General features: G+C 36.3%; 1 protein-coding gene across 1 annotated transcript in view; it reads left to right on the plus strand.

Moving 5' to 3' along the window:
• The window catches only part of LOC149086531 (translational activator of cytochrome c oxidase 1), a 200,184-nt gene extending 176,537 nt beyond the window's left edge, over positions 1-23,647 (plus strand). Inside the window, exons 5-6 of the mRNA XM_089255999.1 lie at positions 15,911-16,091; positions 23,415-23,647. Of these exons, the coding sequence (XP_089112125.1) occupies positions 15,911-16,091; positions 23,415-23,624 (391 nt within the window). The 3' untranslated portion in view covers positions 23,625-23,647. The remainder of the gene's footprint in view (positions 1-15,910; positions 16,092-23,414) is intronic.
• Positions 23,648-23,857: the final 210 nt, after the last annotated feature.

The raw sequence follows: 23,857 nt of genomic DNA on the forward strand, positions 1-23,857 counted from the left end.
TAACCAAGTGGTTTTTTTTTCAAAAAATCAAATAAAAGTTGCCTAAATATCATTTTTTTTCCCTTGAAAAATATCATATTGGTTCATTATTAGCCAAAATGTTTCATTTTTACCACATTTTATATCCTTGGGGTACATTCTGATGGTATATCTTATTTATTTATTTACAATAACCCCAGAAGGCATGAAATGCACTTATACTGGAAGAAAAAAAAAAAAAAAAAATAATAGTCAGTACGGGAAGCACTTCGCATACGGAGCCAGGTCGAAATCCCAATAGTGGAAGCAAATCTTGCGTAGGAGGCACATACAAGTTCTGATGGAAGACTGTTCCATATTCTTGCCACACGGCATCTATATCCGTGGAAAAAGCAATCTCTTCTAGCCATTGGTATTCTTATTTGGGAGCGATGCCTACGTAGGTTAACTCGCCTGTCTATGATCTCAAAGAAAGGCTCTCTCGATGGTAGATAAACAATTTGGTGGACTAGTTTGTAGCACATCTTCAGATCTGCAGCGATTCTACGCCATTCCAGTGAGTGTAAACACAGAAATTGAAGTCTCTGGCAATAAGATAGACCGCTCATGCCAGGTATTCGTTTAGTAAACGACCTCTGTGGCTTTTCGAGGAGCTGTATGTCCTTGATTTTGTAAGAGCTCCATACTTGCGAACAGAACTCCAGAGTCGGGCGAACGTACACACAGAAAGCATATGACAACGTATGCGCATCACACTTACGGTATGCCGTACGTAACAAATATGAAATTCTATTAGCTTTGCAGACTATGCCATGATAATGATCAGTGAAATCCAGAATGCGGCTCATTGCAATACCTAAATCCACGCATGTATCCAATTGCTGTAACGTTTCATCACCTAGTTGGTAATATTCAGGATCGGTGCGTCTACCTAAATGCATTGATCCACTTTTTGATGATGAAATAGGTAGCTTATACTGACAACTCCACTGGAAAAGTTGTTGGCATGCAATTCTTAAGCCCCTAGTGTTTTCCACTGGAGAGAATAACTTCACGTCATCAGCGAATTGCAATAGAGAGATGGGTGACACAGCCTGAGTAATATCGTAAGTGTACAAAGTAAATAAGATCGGGCCTAACACCGATCCCTGGACAACTCCGCTTGGCACCTGACATTCTCTAGACATCACGCTGGCTACGCGAACCTGATGAACTCTGTCTGACAGCAGTTCTTGAATTATCCTCACAACTTTATCCGGAACCCCCATGCAAGCTAGCTTCCTCAGTAGTAGGAATCTAGCTAAGTAGTAATCTGTCTACTTTATCAAATGCCTTTTGGAAATCGACGTAAATTACATCAATCTCTTGTCCAGAGTCTATAGCACTCTCCCATATATCATGACAAATCAACTGCTGCACTGGTAAGGAGCGGCCAAGAATGAAGCCAAACTGAACTGAGGGGATTAAGCCCATATCGTCGGCAAATGGAAGTAACTGATTGACGATGCATCTCTCGAAAATTTTGCAGGATATATCGGTTAACGATATCTGGCGATAATTATTCGGATCTGCCCTGGAGCCTTTATTCTTATAAATTGGACTAATAACTGCAGATTTCCAAGAGCATGGGATAGACCCGTAGTCATAGAAGGATGTGAAGATGGAGCTAAGCAGAGAAGATATCGGGTCTGAAAGACGTTTGTAGAAACAACTGGGTATTCCGTCAGGACCCGGAGATGATCGACCAGGAAGAGAAGCAATAATGGCTTTTATCGTCTGAGTGCTGAACATGTCACGAAAGAAGGGATGATCATTCATAAGGCCTTGATAACGATGGTCATAACCGGAATGACTGAAATTATATGAACCAGAAAATATGTCCGCAAAAACGTTTGCTTTCTCATAATCTTCCGTTATCGTGGTGCCATTCACAGTTAGCATTGGTATGTCCCGGGATACACGAAGTCTACTGCGGACATCTCAGTGGAAAAAGTTCCGATCACGATTTTTACAGAGGTTGAGGAGATGTAAACTCTCTTTCTCTTGGACGTAATTTGCATAGTTCCTAGCCATGACCTTGTATTGTTCTTTAGTGGTTTGACTAGGTATTGATCTATATTGACGCCAAGCATGCAATTTCCTATTGTTTAGCATTCGTAAAACCTTATCTTTTTTTCTAAATCTCATTTGACGGGGAACATGTTCACGAGACCGCAGAAATAGAGCTGGCAAAGCATCCGCAGCTGAGATAGTTCCAGCCAGTACTTGGTTCTGCAGATCTTTTACAATACCTGATAATCGTGGATAATCTGCATTGTGATAGTTTAGTGTTGATTGGCAATCTAATCCTGTTGTAATATGCAATGAGAAGTGTGGTTCGGCAAGTGCGGTGGATTATCGCTGTTGCAGAAGGGTGGAAGTGCATATACGTCGTAGACCACCGAAGGATCGGTAGCAAACAGAAGATCTAAGAAGTTTTCTCCTTTCGTGGGAAAATCGACCAACTGAACAAGGCCTAGTTCTGCTGATATTGACATGAACTGTGACTCCAATTCAGATGAGAATCTCCCGTTTATCCAATCGATTCCCCGCATGTTGAAGTCCCCGACCAAAATCACCGGAAAGCACGCAGAGCAGTAATGCCTTAGTTCTCTCCAAAACTCACACCAATGATCTAAATTACATGCTTTATTTGTTGGAACGTACGCCGTAATAAGCCTGCACTTCCTATTTCCGCTTTTTATATCCACCGATATTATCTCAACATCTTGATTTCCATTATGCACGTTCACCAGCTTAGGTTTCAGGCTGCTTCGAATAATAATGCATACACCTCCTCCCGCAGTAGTTTCTCTGTCGTATCGGAAAATATCGTATCCTGGTAGACATATCAAGGAAGACTAAACTGACTGATGTAACCAAGTCTCTGCTATACACAGAATGTCGACCTCGTATGACTGAATGCAGCAACGCAAATCGTCAATTTTATTCACAATACTTCTGGGGTTCATGAATATACCTGTAACTCTTGATTCAGAATCTGATGCGTGTTCATTTGTTGAAGTAATTGACGATGACTCTTGTCCGTACAGTCATTGTTGATTAGAGGTGTCCCTCTGACCGGGCAATGCTTCCGTTATAGTACAATCTCCAGCCGGATCCTCCAGAAGATATCTGGGAATACCAAAAAACTCTCTGATGTGTATACCAGATGGCCAGTGGAATGGATCACTCAATGAATCCCAATTACTATCGACAGTGGTTAGTACAAAAGATGCATAGTTGTTTGAGTTCCTTGTATTCAGCTTAACGCAGTCGTACTCGAGTTGCGTGTCTTGCAGTATGCGACGTACGTCCGAGATAGATGTCTCTGGAGCAAATCTGTTCACCAGCAACCGACGTCTGCGAACCGTCGGCACTACACGCACCTGCGACGTCGTAGGCATTCCCACTCTGAATTCATTGCGCCGATCAGTCCCAGTTGCGACGTTGGATCGCTGTAAACGGTCAGGTGGTACTTGATTAATATCATCCACTTTCAAGTGAGGGTGGACTGCCCGAAACGTGTTGTTATTTGACAAATTTTCCTTTCCCCTCAAAGTATCAGTCAATATTTGGGCATACGAAGCGGTAGCAACAGGCTCTGGCAATGATTCACAATTGTTTGCTCCAGATGAGTTCACGTTTGAGCGCATAGCATTTGACAAGTTAGCTATCTCTGACTGCATTCCGGGAATGATCTGGGCTATGCTCTCTAGTCTACTAAAACGTTCCTCAAACTTCTGAAAGTTTATCTCAATAATCTCTGAAATATTAGCAGTTTCATGGATACTAGGCGGCGGCTCAGTGATAGCAACCTCCGACAAAGAACGTTCATTTCCTACGACATGGACTTCATCATACAGCTTTATCATTTCATTCCTCAACACGAGAAACCGGTCTCTCTCGGCTGCCTCTGCCCTTTTCCCATCACAGACTCTTGTGAACAGGAGGGTCATTTCATCCAAATGCTTGTAGAACTCACCATTGAAGATCTTGCTTCCAATAAGTGACAAAGGGCACTCGTCTGTCATCTCGATCTTAACCCTAACTATTCCAGTATTTGTATATTAAACACTACTTTACGCTGCAATTGCAAGCTAGGCTTAAATAAAAACAGAACAATTTGCTCCCAGTATCATATGTTCGTGCAATAAAAAAGACCGTATTAGTTCGAAGTATATCACAATTTACTTCCAAACTCAAAAAAAAACGAACGTGAAACCACAAAAACAACAGCAAAAAGTATATAAATTAATTAAAATTATAGCGCTCAAGAACAGAAATGTCAACACATGAGTTGACTTGACTCCACATCGACTCGAAACCAAGGGTTCGAGGTGGCGACCGTGACGCATACATGAACGAAGGAGAGGATGATGCTGTGGCAGAAGTGGCAGCAGCAGATGACGAAGAGGAGGAGGAAGCCATGAATCGACTGAATGGATCCGATCGTGGCTGGAGGGATGAAGATACTGGATATTGGTCTCTTGTTCCGATAGGGGCAGGCATAGACCTTTGCCTGAAATCACTGCTAGGTGTCGACACCATGATGGATGGCTGTTCGTACAGGGATTTTTTTTTTTTTTTTTTTTTTTTTTTTTAAATGACATAAGATTTTATAACTGGTTTTTTTCAAAAAAGTCTCATAAAAGTGGCCAGAATATACATATATTTTTCATATGAAGTATCTTAGTTATTTAAAGTTATATATATATAAAAGCCAAAATTTCTCATTCTTACAACATTTTCTAACCTTTGGCTACATTCTGATGCTCTATCTTTCGCAAATTCATGAATAAGGATTGTATCACACATCTAAATGTAGTGGTGTATTATCTCACAAGGTTTCTTTTTCCCTTCACAAAAAAGCAGCTACAGTAGTGATACCATCATGCTAGGGGCAGGTGGTCCTATATAATCCAATAAAGACACCAACTGTCCTTAAAGGACAAAGACTAGTGTACTAGTAGTTACATTACCTCACATACATTTTCATTTTCTTTCCCATAAGAAGTAGCACATCTCCTACTGTATATCTCCCAGTCTTAATATTCAATAGTTTTTTTTTATACTTTCACACACACTGTTAAGCCCAGTTAATCAAGGTTCTACTGTATAGTAGTAACAGATTTATGAAAAATAATCAGCTATATACAGGGTGATTATTACTTAAGTTTTGATTCCAAAACTATACAATAAGTACTGATCAGAATGACTTGAAAATTTGCATGGATACTCCTGAAGCAATGGAAGTTTCTTTCGCAAAAGAAAAAAGTGCAAAATGTGCAAGTAGATGATGCTGTACTTGGCCAGCAGTATAATCTATTTTGTGCAACCACATCAGTGTATGGATAGAACTTCTATCAAGATGCACATTGCAATACCAGCAAAGCAGCTGCTGAAGACCCATTTTGACAGGATGCACCTTAACCCTTGCACCCTTGCAACTTGTGGCTGTGGGGGTACCTCAAAATGTTATAAACAGTGGTCAGATTGCAAACTTTGGTGAATTGCAATCTCCAGCACATTCCCTATATGTTAGAAGTTCCTCAGGAATATTAACGGGGTTGGGGGGGGGGGGCGTTTGGTTTAATGAAGCTGAATTGCAAGCACATCCACATTATGACCATGAGGCATACTCCGATTCTGTTGTTGAACTGTTGAACAAGAATTTTTGTGCTTTCAACCTCATAGCCAGAACACGCGGTGGACAACATATTTAACATTTCTTAAGTAAGTTATAGTTATTTGTTCAATTACTTCGTTTTTTGTGATGTTTCCATGAATTATGAAATCGTGAAATGCTATAATTAAGGTATCGTTCTGCCATGACTGGCTATCGTTTCCATTCTGCGAGCAAATTTCCCACATGTTGGATGATGTCATTAATTTTACATTTTTAAGTATTTTTTCCCCTTTATCAAATAAAATTGAATTTTTTCAGGAATATTCATGTCAATTTTCGTCATTCTGACAATCGTTCTTTTTTTTAGTGTTTTGAAATCAGAAACTTAGTTATAATCACCTTGTATATCGTAAATCATTGCTAATTAATCTGCATTATTTATGCTTCATTAACTACATTATATTCACCTAATTTTTATTACTTTTTGCAAAATAGCTTCCTAATTAAGTATACTGAAAGTAAATGGAGAAAAACCTTTATATATTATATGATTAATAATAACATTAAAAGAATTTTCAAACACACAGTAATCCATTGAGTTAAGCAAAAATAATTAAATTGCAAAAGTTGGTTTTTGTTAAAATGTAATAAATATTTATTGATTAATTAGCATGGGAATAGTGTTAATTACATTAATAAACATTTTATTTTAGTTAATTATTAGAAGTTTGAATGATTTTTCAGAAATTTCATTGTTTTTAATGTTAATACTATTTAAACCAAAAATACCCGGTTTTTTATATATATATATATATCAACCCTAATTAGCATAGTCGAAAACGCAACAGAATCAATTCCCATTCCAATCTGACCTCTTTTCGCAAGATATGAGCAATTATATGAAAATCACCACTTTTAGGAACCATATACTAGATATAAATTTGAAACTCATTGAAAAGTTTCTCATAACCAATTATGCAAAAATGTTTAAATAGTAAGCTCATAATGTTACAGAAATGGCCAATTATTGTTTTAAGTTTATGGTGATACAATAAATGCCATCCATCTAATTTTTCAAACTTTTTTCAAATTATTCAAGTAAACAAATAAATAACAAAATTTTGTAATTTTTCACTATTTCAGAATTAGTTTCATTCCTTAGACAACAGACATGAGCTGAAATGGTAAATATAATAATTTGCTAAGAATTCATAAATTAATACCATACAATTAGATTGATGTTAATATTTATGGAGATAATAATCAATAAATAATGGTTCACCAAGCAGTAATGTACACCAAGCAATGTTCCACAGAAAATTCTTATATATTTTTTCTAAATTGATGAAATTTCGTCGCAAACAATTGCTTTGTGACACATTGTTTGAAATAATTATGGTATAAATATTCGTTCAATCATGGATATAAAGTCACACTAAAATGAAGAGTAATAACAAAAAAGTTTGTTTTTCACCTCCATAAAATAAAAACTATATTTTTCCCCCTGCAATCAAGCTTCAAATTAAGTTTGTCTATGATTAGAGTGTTCCCAAACACATTTTCACTTGTATCTCTCATTTTTATACTTACAACGATGAAATTTTATTTTTAGGGTAAATGCAATGAAATAAATCAGATAAGATGGAAAAAATAAGGGTTTGCATTGAAGAATTTGAAGTTTGGACAATAATAAATATGTAGATGACCCCTCATCAAGACGAATTGCACATAGTCAAGTAGAAAATCACAAACCATAATTTTTTTGTGAAAACCGCTTCATTCTACAACTTTTGAAACCTAAGATATCGCCATCGTTCAGTTGAAAGTTGTGTGTACAATTTTCGTACACAACGTACATAAATTATTCCATTGTGCCAATGGAATAATTTAAATTATTAGATATTAGGCCTATAATACAAATTGGTCTATCTAGGTGAAGAAAATAGGGAAATTTAGCTAGTGGGTCATTCCATTTCAAATCACCCGGCAAAATGTCAAAATGACACCCATAGTCTCAGATTTGAATGATTTTTTTTTTATCTATTGCATTTACCATCCTTATCAACCGTGTGAAATATTATTTGCATATCTCTAAAACTTTTTGAGAAAAAAAATGTTAAAATTTATCCAAAACTGATGCAGATGACTTTTCCGAGGCTCAATTTTTAAGCGGCATTGTTTGAGAAAATAAATCATAACTTTTTCAATTTTCAGTATATTCAAGTGAAATTTTCACTAAAGTGTTCACAAAAACATACAGAAAATGAATAAAAATAATTCATACACATACATTTGAAATTTACATGCAAAAAAATTATGTAAACTTTGTGTTTGTGGAATTTTTCGTTAGAAAAAATACAATTTTTCAAACGTATTTTTATACCAGAGGCACAGCAGTTACCAAAACAACTTTTATTTTAAATTTCTTCTAAATATATGAAGTGAAATACTGGAGGAAAAAAATTATGGTTTTTTGACCATTAATATGTTTATTCTGGCTCGCAACACAAAATTCATCGAAATAAGACTGGATCGTTCCGATTTCAAATCATTCAACTAGATACTGAAATGCAACCCATCATCCTGGATTCCAATTATTATTTTTTGTTTATTGCTTCTACCATGCTTGTTGACCATGAAAAGTTTCATGTAAATATCTCAAAAACTTTTTGAGAAGAAAAATAATTTCCGGAAGCGATTCAATAATGTTGGAATTATCTTGATTAAATTTGGACCCTTACATAAGCAGTCATTCAGTGAAGGAGACCCAGTAACGTGAGCTGATACGTCAAAAACAGGTCTCACTTTTGTAGTCTCACTTGATTCCTTGAATACTGGTCTATGCGGGAGAAAATGAATCTGCATTTGTTTTTCGTCAGTCACCCTTTCGATAATTTTCTCTTTCAACCACGAATCAAAAACTTCCTGATATATATCAGTTTTATTCGAAACAATTAGTTTCTTAAAAGTAGTTGAAAGTTGTTTCTCTGCCAAGCCTTTGTTTGTGGGCAAATGCGAATTATCCAATATCCACGGCAATGCAACTTCATACCTTCCATCACAATCAACATTTAAGGTATTTTTGAAATATTGTATTGTCTGCTCATGGATTTCAGATGTTGTTTGTGACTCAACGGGATCAGTGATGCCTAAAGTGTCCAATCTCCATAATTCTGTACAGGAAGCATTGAGAAATAACGATGTTGTTAACAAAGCATGATTTGGAGTGTTTTTCTCAATTACTCTGGGCATTTTTCCCATTAGAGAGGGCATTTTCCCAGATGGGTTTGTACAGCAACTGGACCACTTTTGAATGGTTTAATGTTTCCTGTTAGCAATTTACCAGCTATATCTGCACCTATAAGCAATTTGATATCAGGTTCAGCGCCATATGATCGATTTCCCATGTCAGTGATCTGAATACCACATCTGGTCAATTCACTGATCCATGGACTGGAACATATTTTTGTCTGATCTAAACAGAACATATTGCAACTCCATTGGTTGTTAAGACTCTTAACATGAACTTTGTATTTATGGTGTAATTTTTCTTTTGTCTCAACACCACCAAACAGTTTATGGACCAATTTAGTCTCGTCACAACTGTCAAGTTTCAAAAAATCAATGACATCTTTTTTCAAATATGTTCTCTCGGACCCGGTATCAATGATGGCTCTAATAGATTTCTCTCGATCACCATGCTTTACTCTAACTATCAGAGTCTGCAATAAAACATCAGACTCGGTTGCTTGATTTGTCAGTACGTTATCTCCCTTCTCTAATTTAGTACTTTCTAATTCTACATTTTTAACCTCAGTGGGAAAGTCTCCTTGACACATTACTGACAAATGTCTTCTATTGCAATTAGAACATCTGACTTTGGCTCTACAGTTTCGCGAGATATGATTTCTCTTAAGGCATGCAAAACAAGCTCCCCTTTTCATAATCAAATTTCGCTTTTCATCGTATGATAGTGAGCTTGTCTTAAAACACTTATCTGACGAATGAAATTTATCACAAAATATACATGATTCGTCAGTCTGTTTAAGCATGCGTTGTTTATCAATCTTATGATGGACCATTAAATCATTCGCTGTGGCAATACAAAACTCTTCAGCGACGAGCTTGTTTGGTCTCTTGGTTTTTTCAAAGCCAAGTCCGGCATGAGCCAAAGCAACTCGCTCTTCCGATATCACTTCGTTTCTCAAAAATTCTAAGATAGAATCCAAGTCACTCTTACCTTCTATCTTTCCTCGCTCTCTTTCCCAGATTCGCAAGATATCCACAGGAAGGCATGATTCAACTGGTGGAAAAAGAATACTCGCAAATTTATCGTCAGTGACACCTAGAGTCTCTAATGATCGTAATTTTGTCTCCAGGCTGTCGTATAGATTTGCGAGCTTGAACTCCTTCCTGGAACCACTGTTGTTGCTCAAGACAAGATGAAGAAGATCGCGCACATAAACTTGGATTAGTGTATCCTCACGATCGAAGCGATTCTTCATTTGCGTAATAGCCTTTTCATAGTTCTCCGCTGTCATTGGAAAACTGTTGATGACCTGCGAAGCTTGAGAATTCGGAACTATACACTGCGAGAGATAGTGAAACTTGTCTTCCGTAGCGATATCTGGATCTTCGTGAATTTTTTCAAACTGGCTCCAGAATCCAAGATATTCTCTTTCGCTTTGTTGTAGAAGCAGCTACACTCACCATGCTATCGTCATGAACTTGCGATTTCGCTCCTTGTGAAAAAACCTTGTTTTCTAGTCTCAATTTTAGAGCTAGAAATCGATCAGGGTAGGTTTCAGCTTGAAGGAAGTCTCTTTCAAATTCTTCTTCCTCAAACAGTTCAGAAATGCTTGTTTGGACGGAATCCAATCTCTCAAATTTATCGCACATCTGATTGAGAAGAACTTGAAGACTTTCTGAATCACAAGTGTCTTTTTGCAGCTCTTCTGCAATAGCATTCATTGCTACCGTCAGCGATGTGCGAAGAGATTTTCTTTTTACTTTCAGTGCTTCCATGGTCGGCTCAGCAAAACTCAAAATAAAAAAAAGAAAGCACTATGTATCTGTGTTGGTAAGTTCACGATGTCCTCCGAGTCCCTGTTCGGGCGCCAAAAAATGTTATGAAGGGTTCATTCGAAATTTCTTTCAACTGCGCATCTCTACCCGAGAAACAAACGCAGTTGTCTTTTGACACGAAGGATGAACTGGATTAAAATATTATTAAATACACATGATACATACTGTACAAATTCTCTAGCACATTCAAAAAAGACTGCTTCCATTCGAGCCGAAAGCATCATTTCAACTATATCTTGTACACTACAGACAGAGAAAAAAAGCAAAAACAAAACACAGAGGGAGAGGGGTTTCGTTAATGACGTCACAATCGTCTGGGTCAAATCTGGCACCACAAAATATATGAGAAAAACATCTCTCTCCCACGCACATACACTCATACACTGATTCGTGACACCGTACATTAAAAAAATTATTTGATATCATAAAACACATCAGATGATTTCAAATTTCCCATAATAGCTGAGGTATAATAATAAATGCAGGATTTTAGCTTAAAGCAAAAATATTCTAGTTTAGAACACTATCAGGGGTCTGTCTGGCTGAAATTTGGTTCAGTTTTCCATACCCTTCACAAAATTCTGGATCTTTTTAAAAACAGACCTATGACAAAATTCTGGACATGAAAATCAGACCCTTCACAAAATAAAAATGAATGAAACCATAAATTTAGTTTTTCATTTCTTTTGTGACAGATTGACTATTTTTTTTTACTTCCTAATGAAATTACTTCCTTTCGGATATATTTATCAATCGGTTATTGTTATCAGAAACCTTGAGTCCTGATGTGATCACATTAAGTGGCATGCTCTGTATAAACTTCTGCACACAGACATGTAGTGACATATTTTTCTCTTCTGTGCTTGAAGGAAAAAAACCTGCTTGATTATGATGGGCAAAATTAGCACATGGCCAGATTATTGAGAGTCTACTGTAAGGGTTAGTCTGTCTTATCACCAAATACAGTGTACTGCAAATTATTCTATGGAATTATAACCAATCTTTCAAGCAGAAAATACTGCTTGAAAGATTGGTTATCTGAATGACTGGTTATATTGAAAGATTGATTAAAATCTTGACAATTTATTCATTAAATAAATTTTTATTGTGGGAAGTTTGAAAGAAAAACATCAGAGATAGAGATTGGTCCTGTGATCAACCGAAATAGAGCATTTGATCTATTGATCAGTCGTGATCAACTGGGAGAACTTCTTTCACCAAAAGTATTGAAGAAAATTAGTTTTCTAACTGCAGTAAGAAGTTTTCCCAGCAGTGTGTGGTTCTGTCTCAAAAAAATTTTTTTTTCTTTCAGTTTAAGGAAATTCTTTTCCTTTACTACTGTAACAAATATTAGTGTAGGAGCATGTGTAATTTAGTGAAAACTTTGTAAATTTTTTACAACCATGTGATATTGGTCCTTTATGTCGAATGGAATTTGAAAATGTTTGTGTGAATTTTCATTTTCCAGAATAAATTGGTTAATTGTTATAGATTTTGACTTTTGGGCATGTGGAATTTAGTAAAAATTTCTGTAAATTTGTTATACCAAGGTTATATTGGTTTTTTAGGGCAAGAGGAAGTTTAAAATGCTTGGTGTAAATTTTCAATTTCATTTTCCAGGTCACAAGGTGAAATTAAATAAAAAACTTGGTTAATTTTTAGAGTTTTTGACAAAGAGTTTATTTTCCTTCTAACCTTTTTTTGTTTGAAATTTTGATAACACAAGATATTATATTTTCCTGGAAGGCAGGTAGGCATATGAGAAGAGCTGTGAATGCTCATGCTGTTACATTGAAAGTTTTATTTGGCCTCTTGATGGAAGAATTCTGCAATACAACGGATCGAAAGTTTACACTTTAGGAAACAGTGAAACAAGTTCAATGTTCATTTCCAGTGCATGATCCCCAAATTATCAGATTAGCTCATAAAAATGTAATTAGTGAACTTGCATATCGCAAATTTAGTAAGCATTTGGACGTCTTTTGTAAAATCAGATCTGAGAGTGTCTAACTTTCGAATTCAGCCAATATTATATGAAAATGAATTTACATCTTCTGATGTTTATAATGGCAATTCGGCTTGGATTGTGTCATCTGCATTTGGCTGCCCTTGAAGAACTTTGTCTCTTTGTCTTTGAACTCTTCACTGAAAATAGAATAAAATATACCCACAGCGCCTTGTCCCTGAGTATGTTGCTAAAATATGGTCTTTGGAAAAAACAGAACCAGAAGTATGAAGGAAATTTAAAAACGGAAATTTCATTCACAAGTATTAGGGTTGATCATGTGTTAGAGCAAGAAAATCGTACCTTGAAATGGCATACTAGGCAAGACATCAAATCTTTAGGCATTGATTAAGCATTTCCTTGTTGCACCAGAGCTTTCGAGATTATCTAAAGATGCAGAAAAAATGTGTTTGTGTTCCAGTGTCAGAAAATCTCGAAGCATCGCAACTTGACACAAGCGGCTGTTAAACATCATGATGACTATGTAGGGAAACTATGAACAGCCCTACAAAGCTGTAGCACATTCAAAGAAGATAATGGGGAGTTTAGGCACTAAAAATGGTCGAGGAAACAGATGAGGAAAAGGAAACAGATGACAAGGTATTCATCTCATAGAGCCTGACGAATACCTTTCAACAAAAGTACTGAATTATTATGAAGTAGGAAAGGTGATTGTTGTATCTACAGAAACAACAGTTTAATCTAATCACATGGATGCCAGTTGTCATGAAGAAGCTGATACGATACTAATTTATCATGCCATTCATGCTGCAAAATTGTGATATATATAGTGTATATATTTTCTCCAGACAGATGTATTCATACTAGCAATAAGATGATGTCCACTTTTGGGAACGAAACATCATGTAATAACTATAGTTTGTTTCAGGTTAACTTTGCAGTGAAAGGGAAGCTACGAGGGAACCGCATCACACGTTGCTATGACAACGAAAGCCTTTCAACCAATGTATCGATGCGCAGTCGCGGTAAGGTATAGCTGATTCTCGCCAACCTCACTGAGAAAAATCTTTTTTTTACGCATAATGGTGATCATAATTTTTTCTATTTTAAAATTCTTTAAACGAATAAAGATCGATTCAGAACACTATTTTTTCAGTATTCATTTTCAATCATTCAAAAAATTGAAATATTCTGCATAAATGATCATCGTAAGCCTCCGATATATGGGAACTATATTTTGCGGCGAAGGAATACACTCTTTACCTTTCTCTGCACTGCAAAGTTAACCTGAAACGGACTATAGGACTAGAACCGAAAAACAAATCGTTGCTCTCAAGCCGATATATGATCGTCTTGGAACAGAATTAGTTGATGCATTTCCTGGTTTTCAGTTTCACTGGTTGTGTCACAATAGGCAAGTTTAATGGAAAAGAGATATTAACATGTTAGCAAGCTTTCCTAAAGGTTGAACCACATGTCATTGAATTTCAGTGCTCTAGAAAATTTTTTGTGCCAGTTATACAGATCACCTAAACAAATAACGAACGTTAAAGATCTTCATGGGCATATGTTTAAGAGACTGCAAGCTGAATCAGAAAGTCTACCTCCAACTCAAGCCACTCTTAAACAGCACACACTTAGAGCTCATAATCAAGCTTTAGTTTTGGCCAATGGTATCAAACCTATACCATCTCTGCCGCCGCCAGAATTGTGTGGTTGAAAATAGAAGATAACTGTTTTGTTCCAGTTATTACTGTTTTACCACCCACTCCAGATGCTATAATAGCACTAGCTGCATGTGGCTGTAATACTAGCATATGCCAAACTGGTGTTCTTGTGTTAGTGCACAACTTCCATGTACAGAAATGTGCAAATATGAAGGGGTAGAAGAAAAATGCATGAATTTGTGATTATGTACTGTCAATGTATCTGATGATTTTTCAGACTACGATGACTAACTGAACCAAAATGTACATTCTTCACCACACTACGTTATGTGCACTAAATGTAGATTGAATTTGTGCAAATTTCTGATTATTTTAGTGTGGAAAATATCATTGTACAAAATATTTGTAATGTTCCCTTTATTTGCTACAACAACAATAAACGTCTTAAGGGGTTGCAAACCCTTTAACATGGGGAAAAGTTGCAATATCATTAAAAATATTATTTAGCCATTGATTTATTAGAAGTTTTTTCCCACATTTTTAATTGGATTGCCTAATTTTTAATTGATTTCTAACATTGCCTTCCTATGCCAGTATGAAATTTTTTATATTTCTAATTCTTAATTTTTTAAAAATATAAAAAAAACCCCATTAAAAACAGCTTGTGCGCATGATAAAATGACATGACATGAATGTAACCATACAATATTGAAATTAAAATGAAGAAAATGGTTCATTTCATAAAATGAACTATAAGACTAATTTCATTGAGTCATTCTTATTTAAAACTTGATTTAAATGTTTAAAAATTAGAAAAAAATGAATTTGTTTTTTTTAATAAAACAAATATTTATGTATGGATCTGAAATCTTTTATAGTTCATTTTATGAAACGAACCGTTTTCATTTCAATTTCAATATTGTATGGTTACATTTATGTCATCATTTTATCATGCGCACAAGCTGTTTTTAATGTATTTTTTTGCAATTTTTTTTAAAATTATGTATTAAGGATATGTAAAATTTTTTACTAGCATAGGATGGCATATTTAATCAAAAATATGTGAAAAAATTCTAATACATCGTTAATTTTTAAATAGTATTTAGGTTAAATAGTATTTTTAATGATATTTCAACTTTTCCCCCATATGTGACCTCTTAAACAGTACAAACTTTACCTTGTGTTTAATTTGACCCTCATGGTGAAACTAAAATTTTCCCACCAAACATTTTTATGTTCCCTATACCCTAATGTTATAATCTTGTACAAAATTTACATAAACTTTCAGCAGGAACTTTATTTTAGACATGCTCCTACACTATATATGACATTTTTACAGTTTAAAAAATTTAAATAGCCTTTTGTTTAAATGTTGTGTCCTATTGAGTAAGTATATCTGTAAAATTTCATTTAGATTGATTGAAAATTTTTATTAAGAAAACACAGTGACAATTTTTATTTAAAGATATCAGTAGTTATTATGTTATTATAGGTTATAGTTATTATATGGTCTTCGTTATTCTGTATCATGTATTTTTTATGTAGTTCAAATATTATACAAGGAGAAGGAAAATGGAGAGCAGTATTCAGGCAAAAAGGCATAGTTAAAGTTGTTGGCATTCAAGGACAATCTTTAGATTTAGAAGAAGCTGTGGATGTAGCCATTGAGGTTGGAGCAGAAAATGTTCAGTTGTTGACAGATGAGAGTGAGAAAAGTTATCTTGAGGTAAAAAAATGTGTGAGAATACAAATATTTAAATAAAGTCAATTTCTGAAGGAAAGATATTTTTTCTGGATATTATGCAGACATACGCATATGCAGAATTTTTTTTTTTGGGGGGGGGGGCGCCTATGTTTTTTTTCCTGCAAAATAACACTGTAATCTTGATCTCAGCTTGGGAGCAGGGGTTAGACCCGATCCCTGTGTGTATGCCAATATATACAGAGGTGAACTTCGAAAGAAAAAATGGCTGTTTCTGCTGGGAATTGAACACTGATATTCTTGCAATATGCATAAATACACATCAGAAGACACACCCTTTTGCTTTCCTTGTTCCATGCACTGTGGCATGATACACTGAATTAGAAATTTTGCAGCCTCCCTAAACTTCAGAAATCCATCGCCCCCTGATGTCCATTGGTAGCCCCCCCCCTAGTTGTATCTGAAGCTGGTATCCCCCCCCCCCCCTCTGAATAGTCCCATCACTCACTTTGGGAAACACTGATCTAAAGTGAAAAAGAGTGATAGTATGTAATATTCAAAGATCTGCCGCTGTAGTGGTCATAGGGGCGGACTCGCATTGCGAGGATCCAGGTTCAAACCTCACCGTCGCCGCAGTGGGGATCAGCTGAAGTTGGTTTTCTATGGTTCCAACTTCGAGGCCCAAATGCGAGCTGATCTCCCGGTTAAAAAGTCTCGCCGCAGAGAGCAACAGGCCTACAACGTTATAATTATCTACACTGGTGTAAGAAATTAAGAGAATTTGCAGACTTGGTTGATTATCTCTAGAACTACTGTACCGATTTTAATGAAATTTGATATGTACATACATTCATACAATACAAAACAAATAACCATTCAATAATTGTAATACACATGCATGATCGTGCGTAACACTCGTTGGAGTCGGAAGGTATGAAACAGCGGTTGCAGAATAAACAAAAAAATGGGTTAATAGGGGGTATGGTCCCCTCTTACAGATATACAGGTCTCGCAGCGTGATTTCATACTTGAAATAAGGCCGTTTATTATTTCCTGTGGCAATCGGTCCCACTCATTCAGCAACGCTGTTTTCATTCCCTGGATGGTTCCCGGAGGGGGGTTGCGAGTTGCAATTGCCCTCCCCAGAGTGTCCCAGACATGCTCTATAGGGTTAAGGTCTGGAGATCTGGCTGGCTAGAAAATCGTCGAGCAGAAGAGCTCTATGTGGCCTCGCATTATCGTCCATTAAAATGAACACAGGGTTAACTGCACCCCTGGAAAGGTGAACATAGGGCTCCAAGACCTCATCCTTATACCTCACACCAGTCACAGTGCCTCTTTCAAAAACATGGAGATCTGTGCGGCCATTAAACCTCCTCCGCCATAATGGAATCTTCGGAAAAATAATCATTCTCCAAAGTCTCAGAACAAAAACCAACATGACGGAAGCAGTTCCGAATCGTGCCACTCGTATCTGAGTTCCATGCAGAATCAATCATTTCAACTGCATCTAAAACAGAAATTTTTGCATCCATTCTAACATCCACAAATTCTTTGTCTGTATTTTTCTGTAAAAAGTTTTCATACTTAGGATAATTCATAATTTCCTTGACTGAAACTTTTTGAGAAATCTTTTGCTTTCTCTTCAATTATTGGTCCTGATAATAGGATTGAGTGAGATTGAGGGATTTGAACCACAAAAGAGTTGCTTCCTCTACATCCCATTTTTATCCCAAATTGAATGTTGACAATTTCAACATCCAATAGGGATCACACCACACTTTAGGGATCATTCACACTTCTTTTGGCCATGAAAAGAATGAAGGACCTGTCCTGGAAACGCCACTAAAATGATAGACAACAAACATTCATTCTTCACATGCTCGCCCCCACTCCCATCCATAGTGCAAAAAAAAGGATCCATCATATAAAACAAAGAAGCAAAGGATTATTGAAGTACCCATGGACAATTGTAAAAACCAGTCATAGTAAAGGGATAAAAGTCATAGTCAAAAATTAGGAATTGGTTCAATAAATTAGTGGAAGTTGACTTAGCTCAGGCGCTGTTCACGGGATCGTGTTAAAAATAACAGCGGGAGACTTTTTTTGGATTTCTTGAAAAAATGTTGCATGATGTTTATGGACAACTTCATTTTATTGCACCGTCAAAAGAATTCAGTGATACGTAAAGTGGAGTTAAGCCAAACATGTGTCGAGTTAGAGTTTCCCCTTCATTGAAATTAGTATGGGGCCAACCGAGGGAATAATAGATTTCGAGTTATCCACGTGTCGAGTTACTGAGAGTCAACTGTATTGAGGTCCCTCGGATCAATTCCAGGGCCATGCCACCATTACCAGACTCAGAGCTACAAAAATTATCTGTGGGGTGCTTTCGAGTTGCAGATAATTTTTGTTTATTTGATGTATTTGGAATAATCGCTATCATTTCTATAGCTGAAACATAGCTACTTTGTAATATTGTAAAAAAATTTTTATTCTTTTCATATTCCCACATATGCGGAATTCCTCCAAGCACATCTGCTACACACCCCCTGAGGGCGACTCTGGTCAATTCAATCAAATACCTAAAAGTATGTAATTAAAATAAATAGGCATGGTGGTTTGCAATGCATTTATGGAGTAAAAAATAAATAAAATCAAAACAATATGGACCCCCAGTGCCCTGTCTTCTCCTACCCCGATGTATGTGAGTCATGATGTCAACCGATAACCTCTTGGCACAGTCATCAGTCAGCTATACATATACAATGCAGTCTAATGCCTGAGCGAAACATATAATGTGAAGCATGTGGAGAAAAAAATTCTAATTTTCCTCTGTTTTTCTAACATGGGCTGCCTTCATCTGAAGCAAAATCATTCACATCTTTAACATCTGGTCAAGCAAAGTTAACTCATGGCAATACCAAGTTCTCTATCTCTCGGATTAATTATTCACGTTTAAATGGAGCTGGAAAAGGAGGAACTTTCTATTGAAAATTAATACTGAGAGTTGGACATTTTTTTATAAAAGCATTTCTTATGTTCTCAATACCCCAAATATCCCAAGTTTTGTAAATTATGGCCTGTAAACTTAAAAATGTTAAAATAGGCATTTATGGCACAAAATTTTTAAAAAAGGCATTTTTACAGAAAATCTTGAAAATATTCAAAAAATAGAAAAATAAATATAGAAAAATATTTAAACAGGTGAGTCCACTATGGGAGCCCTTATTACATTTATTAGATATATTTACTCTTATGAACTTTTCCATTTTCTTCAGAAAAATTATTTTCTTGACACACACACACGCACGCATGCGTGCAACAAAAAACCCATAATGTATAAATACATAGATTAGAAACATTCACTCTGTGACCCCAAGGGAGACCCTTCCAGTAGGGAACATCTCTTGCAACATTTTAAATAACCAGTTATTGGTTATCCACCTTGGGGGGGGGGGGGGTCATGACCAACACTTTGGGAACCACTGTATCAAGGTAATAGATGTGAAGAAAGAAAACTCTTTTCAGATAGTTGTATCTTAACCCTGTAAGCAATTTTTAAATTTTTCTGATCTGCATTATAACACATTTGAAATAAAAGTGTTTATTTCAAATGTTAACCCGGGATATTTCGGGGTGACCAAAATAAAGCAGATCAAGTTTAATGAGATATCTCAGGACTGCTGCTATATTAATGGCGGCAAAATATTGTGCACCTCAGAGGGCAGGATTTCTAGGACCTGCCCTGAATGTATGCCTTCCTGGGAACCTCTGAACTGAACTGTCATGTCATGATGTTTCCCTAGAGAGGCTTGCAAACTTCAAAAATTTTAATCCTAAACACCGCCATCTTTAAATCTTTCTCTCATATGTTCCGAGGGGCAATTTTTTATCACCAAATATCATTCAGTTACACTTGGAAAGATGTAGGCTGCAGCTAGTTTTGTTAATATTTGACTCGGCCTATACCAGAGCATCTTTTTGAATTTAAATATTCGAATATTGATATTGCAATGTTGGATTTTGTTTGTGGCAAGAAACTCTCGGGTATAAACAAGTAATAGCATTGAAGAGCTCATATACAGTGAATCCCACTTACAGCGTTTCCCGAAAACTTGTCATGAAAAACGTTTTTGTCTGGAAAACTTTTTAAACTGGAATTTCTATGTGTGTTAATACGACTTATTTTCATGATCTTTTAATTTTTACTAAGCGAGAAAACTTTCTAAGTGGGAACGTTAAATATAATATGCTGTAGTAATTTTAAATTAATCTACATTTTCAAATACAGTTCTAACATGTTTGGACCCACATCCCGGAGTAGGGTTTCGAGCCAGACTTTTCACGGGCCCTTCTGTAATAAATTTATTGCATGAAAAAAAACCAAAATGAGTCAGTAGTTCCCAAAAAACAAAATTGTCCCGGTGCTGGAGCCCTGTCAGCCGCACCCTTGTGGGGGTCATGGAATTCCAGTACTTGATTCCGTTAGTTCTATTAATTTACATTACTTAAAGAAAACCAGCAATGAAAAATTTGGAAAATCAACAAAGTTATCGAATTGCAGCATATAGTTGATAAAGAGATCATGAAAAGCTCTAAAAGTCTGACAAAAAGGTATGTCTGTTCAATATGATTCGAGCCACAATGAAGTTTTAGCAAGTGAACCATTCTAATTTATTAATAATCCTTAATGCATTTTGTCAAATTAATTAAGTAGTTAATAGTTTGATTACGATCCAAACTATCAACGTGTTCCTGAAATAATGAGTGTAATAAAATGCGTTCTCTTTCTTTCTGAAAAAAAAATTTCTCCTTCAAGATTTATATTTCAGGGGTGGGAACTCTGCGCCAAAATTAACATCTTGCGCCATCCTGCTCCAATAGGGTATTTTCGTATTTTTCTGCGCCAAATAGCGAATTTTGCTTCAGTATGTCCGGAATTTCGGAAAAGATGTCAAAAAATTTTTGTTCCTGCTTGTCGCGAAACGATCCTTTCCGAAAAGAGCGTGTTTTATTCCACTGTACTTCAACTATCGCCGTATTTAAACTACCGGCCCATCATCAGGCATCACCATCGCGAAACCCCAATAATATCCGTAATCGTGCAACTGAAGATGGTTTGCAATGTTCTTTCAGCTTTAAAGCGCAAATGCGAGTCTTTCTGTTTTCAGGAAAAAAGTCGCCACTGAAAGCAGCAAAAAGTCGCCACTGAAAGCAGCAGAAATTACTGTAGTCGATCGTCATTGCGTCAAATCCCGATGTTTCGTGAACAAAAATTTTCATTCCGGGAGTAAAAAGAGCACGTCGCCGAATTACGATTGCTAATTTAGAAACTTTGCCGAATAACGAGCGTTAAATTGCCAATGTTGCCGAATAATGCGTGTTAAATCGCCAAATAACGAGTAAGTTCGCCAATCTCGCCAAATAATGAGTGCTGAATCGCCAACCATCGTGTTGATTCTTCCGAAATGCTCTCCCATTTTGCAACAATTTCTTTCTGAGTATAAAAAATTGAAAACTTGATATAGAAAATAATTTATAATATCTATATAAAGACTATAGAAAATCTTTAGCTCATTTGAAGGGCTGCTGTTCCAGACAGCAAATAGTGCCCTCAGTAAGCAAAAATCATCTTAAATAGACTGGTGCGAAAAATTTTATGTCAGCCGCTTTTTCAAACAAGGTGTCAAAATCCTGAAACACCAAAAACTGATCAAAAGATGTTTCATAACAAAAGACAGTGCAGTTGTTTTATTTTGAAAAGGAGTGAGGGTTAACGAAAATGTTGTTAATTTTGCTGCTCCAATTTATAAATATCTGCTCCGAATCCTATATTTTGCTGCTCCAAAACTGCTCAGAATCCTCAATTTGCTGCTCCAAATCCTGAATTTTGCTGCTCCGAAATGGACTTGTCACTTCCCACCCCTGATATTTGTAACTCAAAAAGTTTGTTAGTCAAGGAGCGACTACATAAATTTTTTTTGGAGGGCTGCAAAATTCCTAAGCCAGCCTAGGTGATTCCGAATTAGAGAATTTTTAACTTTTTGTTTCCTTTTCATGTTTAACGCCTCCTCGAGCACTTTGTTTCATTTTTTTGAAAAAAGGAGGAAAAAAACTAACAAAGTAATGCATATGCATATAACAACCGATAATTTAAACCAGTGCCGTCTTAACGCATGGGCCCGCCCGGAGTCTTCAAGAGAAGAGGGAGCCTCCCAAAAATGAGATCTTGATGAAATTTTCTAGAATTGACCGGGTGGGACGCCAGAAAAATCACTTGGCCCGGGGGGAGGACATGATGCTCTGAAGACGGCCCTGATTTAAACCATAATTTTTCATTTACATATGGTCACCATAGAAAATAAAGTCTCCACCTATTTTTTTTAGGCATTTTTTGTAGGCATTGCTTGGATTCGAAAAAAAATCGTTGTTTTGTTTCTGAAGATCCTAAACATGGATTTTCCAATTCCATATTCTCCACACAACGTTTGTGCTGGTGTGTTGCATTCTAGCTTTCTCAGAAGTTCGACTTTCTCACGTATACTGAATGCATCTTATTCCCGTTTGCAGTAACCTGCAGCATCTTTTGACATTTTCGGCATGTTCGGAAATCCCTTGGATAATATCAGAAAAAATAGAGCTCTGGAATAGTTTGAAAATACTACTGTAGAGTGCAGAGTTTTTTTAATTAAAGCTGACTTTCTGACGAACTGCATTCATTGAGATACACAGTTGTCATTTTTGCTTCCCAGAAGCCTGAAAATCGCCATGGACACTACCAATAAGTGGTATAAAAAAGAAATAAAAATTTCCTATTTATTAGAAAAGATTGAAGCAAAATTAATACTTGGGTAAGTCCCCAATTGCGGGAGGAGGAGGGGGGTTCGCCGAAGAGACCGGATTTGGACAGCACCTCCTAGACATAGGCCTCTGCACTGTTTGCCATAAACGTCATCCAGACTACCTAGTGAGTTTGCCACATTTTGAAACACAGTATCCTAGAAATATGCAGAATTACAGTATCCTATTTCGTTTCTTCTTATTTTGGCGTAGAATCTTCCTGATTGGCTCACAAGTACCGCATAGTGATTGGATGTGAAGCATAGAAATCGCCAATTCTGAGCCCGATCATTTCTTTTCCTCACAACAATGATACTGGCACGAGCAGGGAACTTTTTTTTCCCTGAATATTCTGAGGGAACATGGACTAGTTACTGACGTCACAAGCTGAGTGCGGAGGCCTTCTATCTCTAGGAGGTGTTGATTTTGGAGGTCCTACTGTGTACATATATTTGCATCTGTGAGATTTTTCAAAATTATCATTTATTTTATTATTTTTTGTAGTTTCACTGCGATGTCAATGACTTCCACAGAATTAGAGGATCTTTGGAAGAGAGATGTTATGAGATCGAAAATGCTTATGTAGGTTTCCTACCGAATGTTAAAGTTTCTCTTTCCTCCAATGATGAAATTACTGTGAATAGCATGCTATCGGATTTAGGAAACATATCCGAAATTGTCAGAATATATGAAAATATAGAATTTAGGTCTTAATAAAATATTTGATGTATCCTTTACTAGTCGTCTTTATTGTTTTTAAATTTTATCCTTTTCTCAAACGAAAAGTAAAGAATTGCGCAATATTTTACGTCTTATCAAATTAAAACAACAATTACTTCCTAAGTGGATTGCTTCTGAAGTGAAGACCGTTGTGTTGCACAAGCCAACTTTCTGTCAGTGTCCTAAACCAGAGGTCTTCAAACTTCTAGTCGCGAGCACTACCTGTA

Source organism: Pholcus phalangioides, unplaced genomic scaffold (genome assembly GCF_987345545.1).
Source record: "Pholcus phalangioides strain wild (caught in Gottingen) unplaced genomic scaffold, Ppha-v1.0 ptg000004l_1, whole genome shotgun sequence".
NCBI classification, from domain to species: domain Eukaryota; kingdom Metazoa; phylum Arthropoda; class Arachnida; order Araneae; family Pholcidae; genus Pholcus; species Pholcus phalangioides.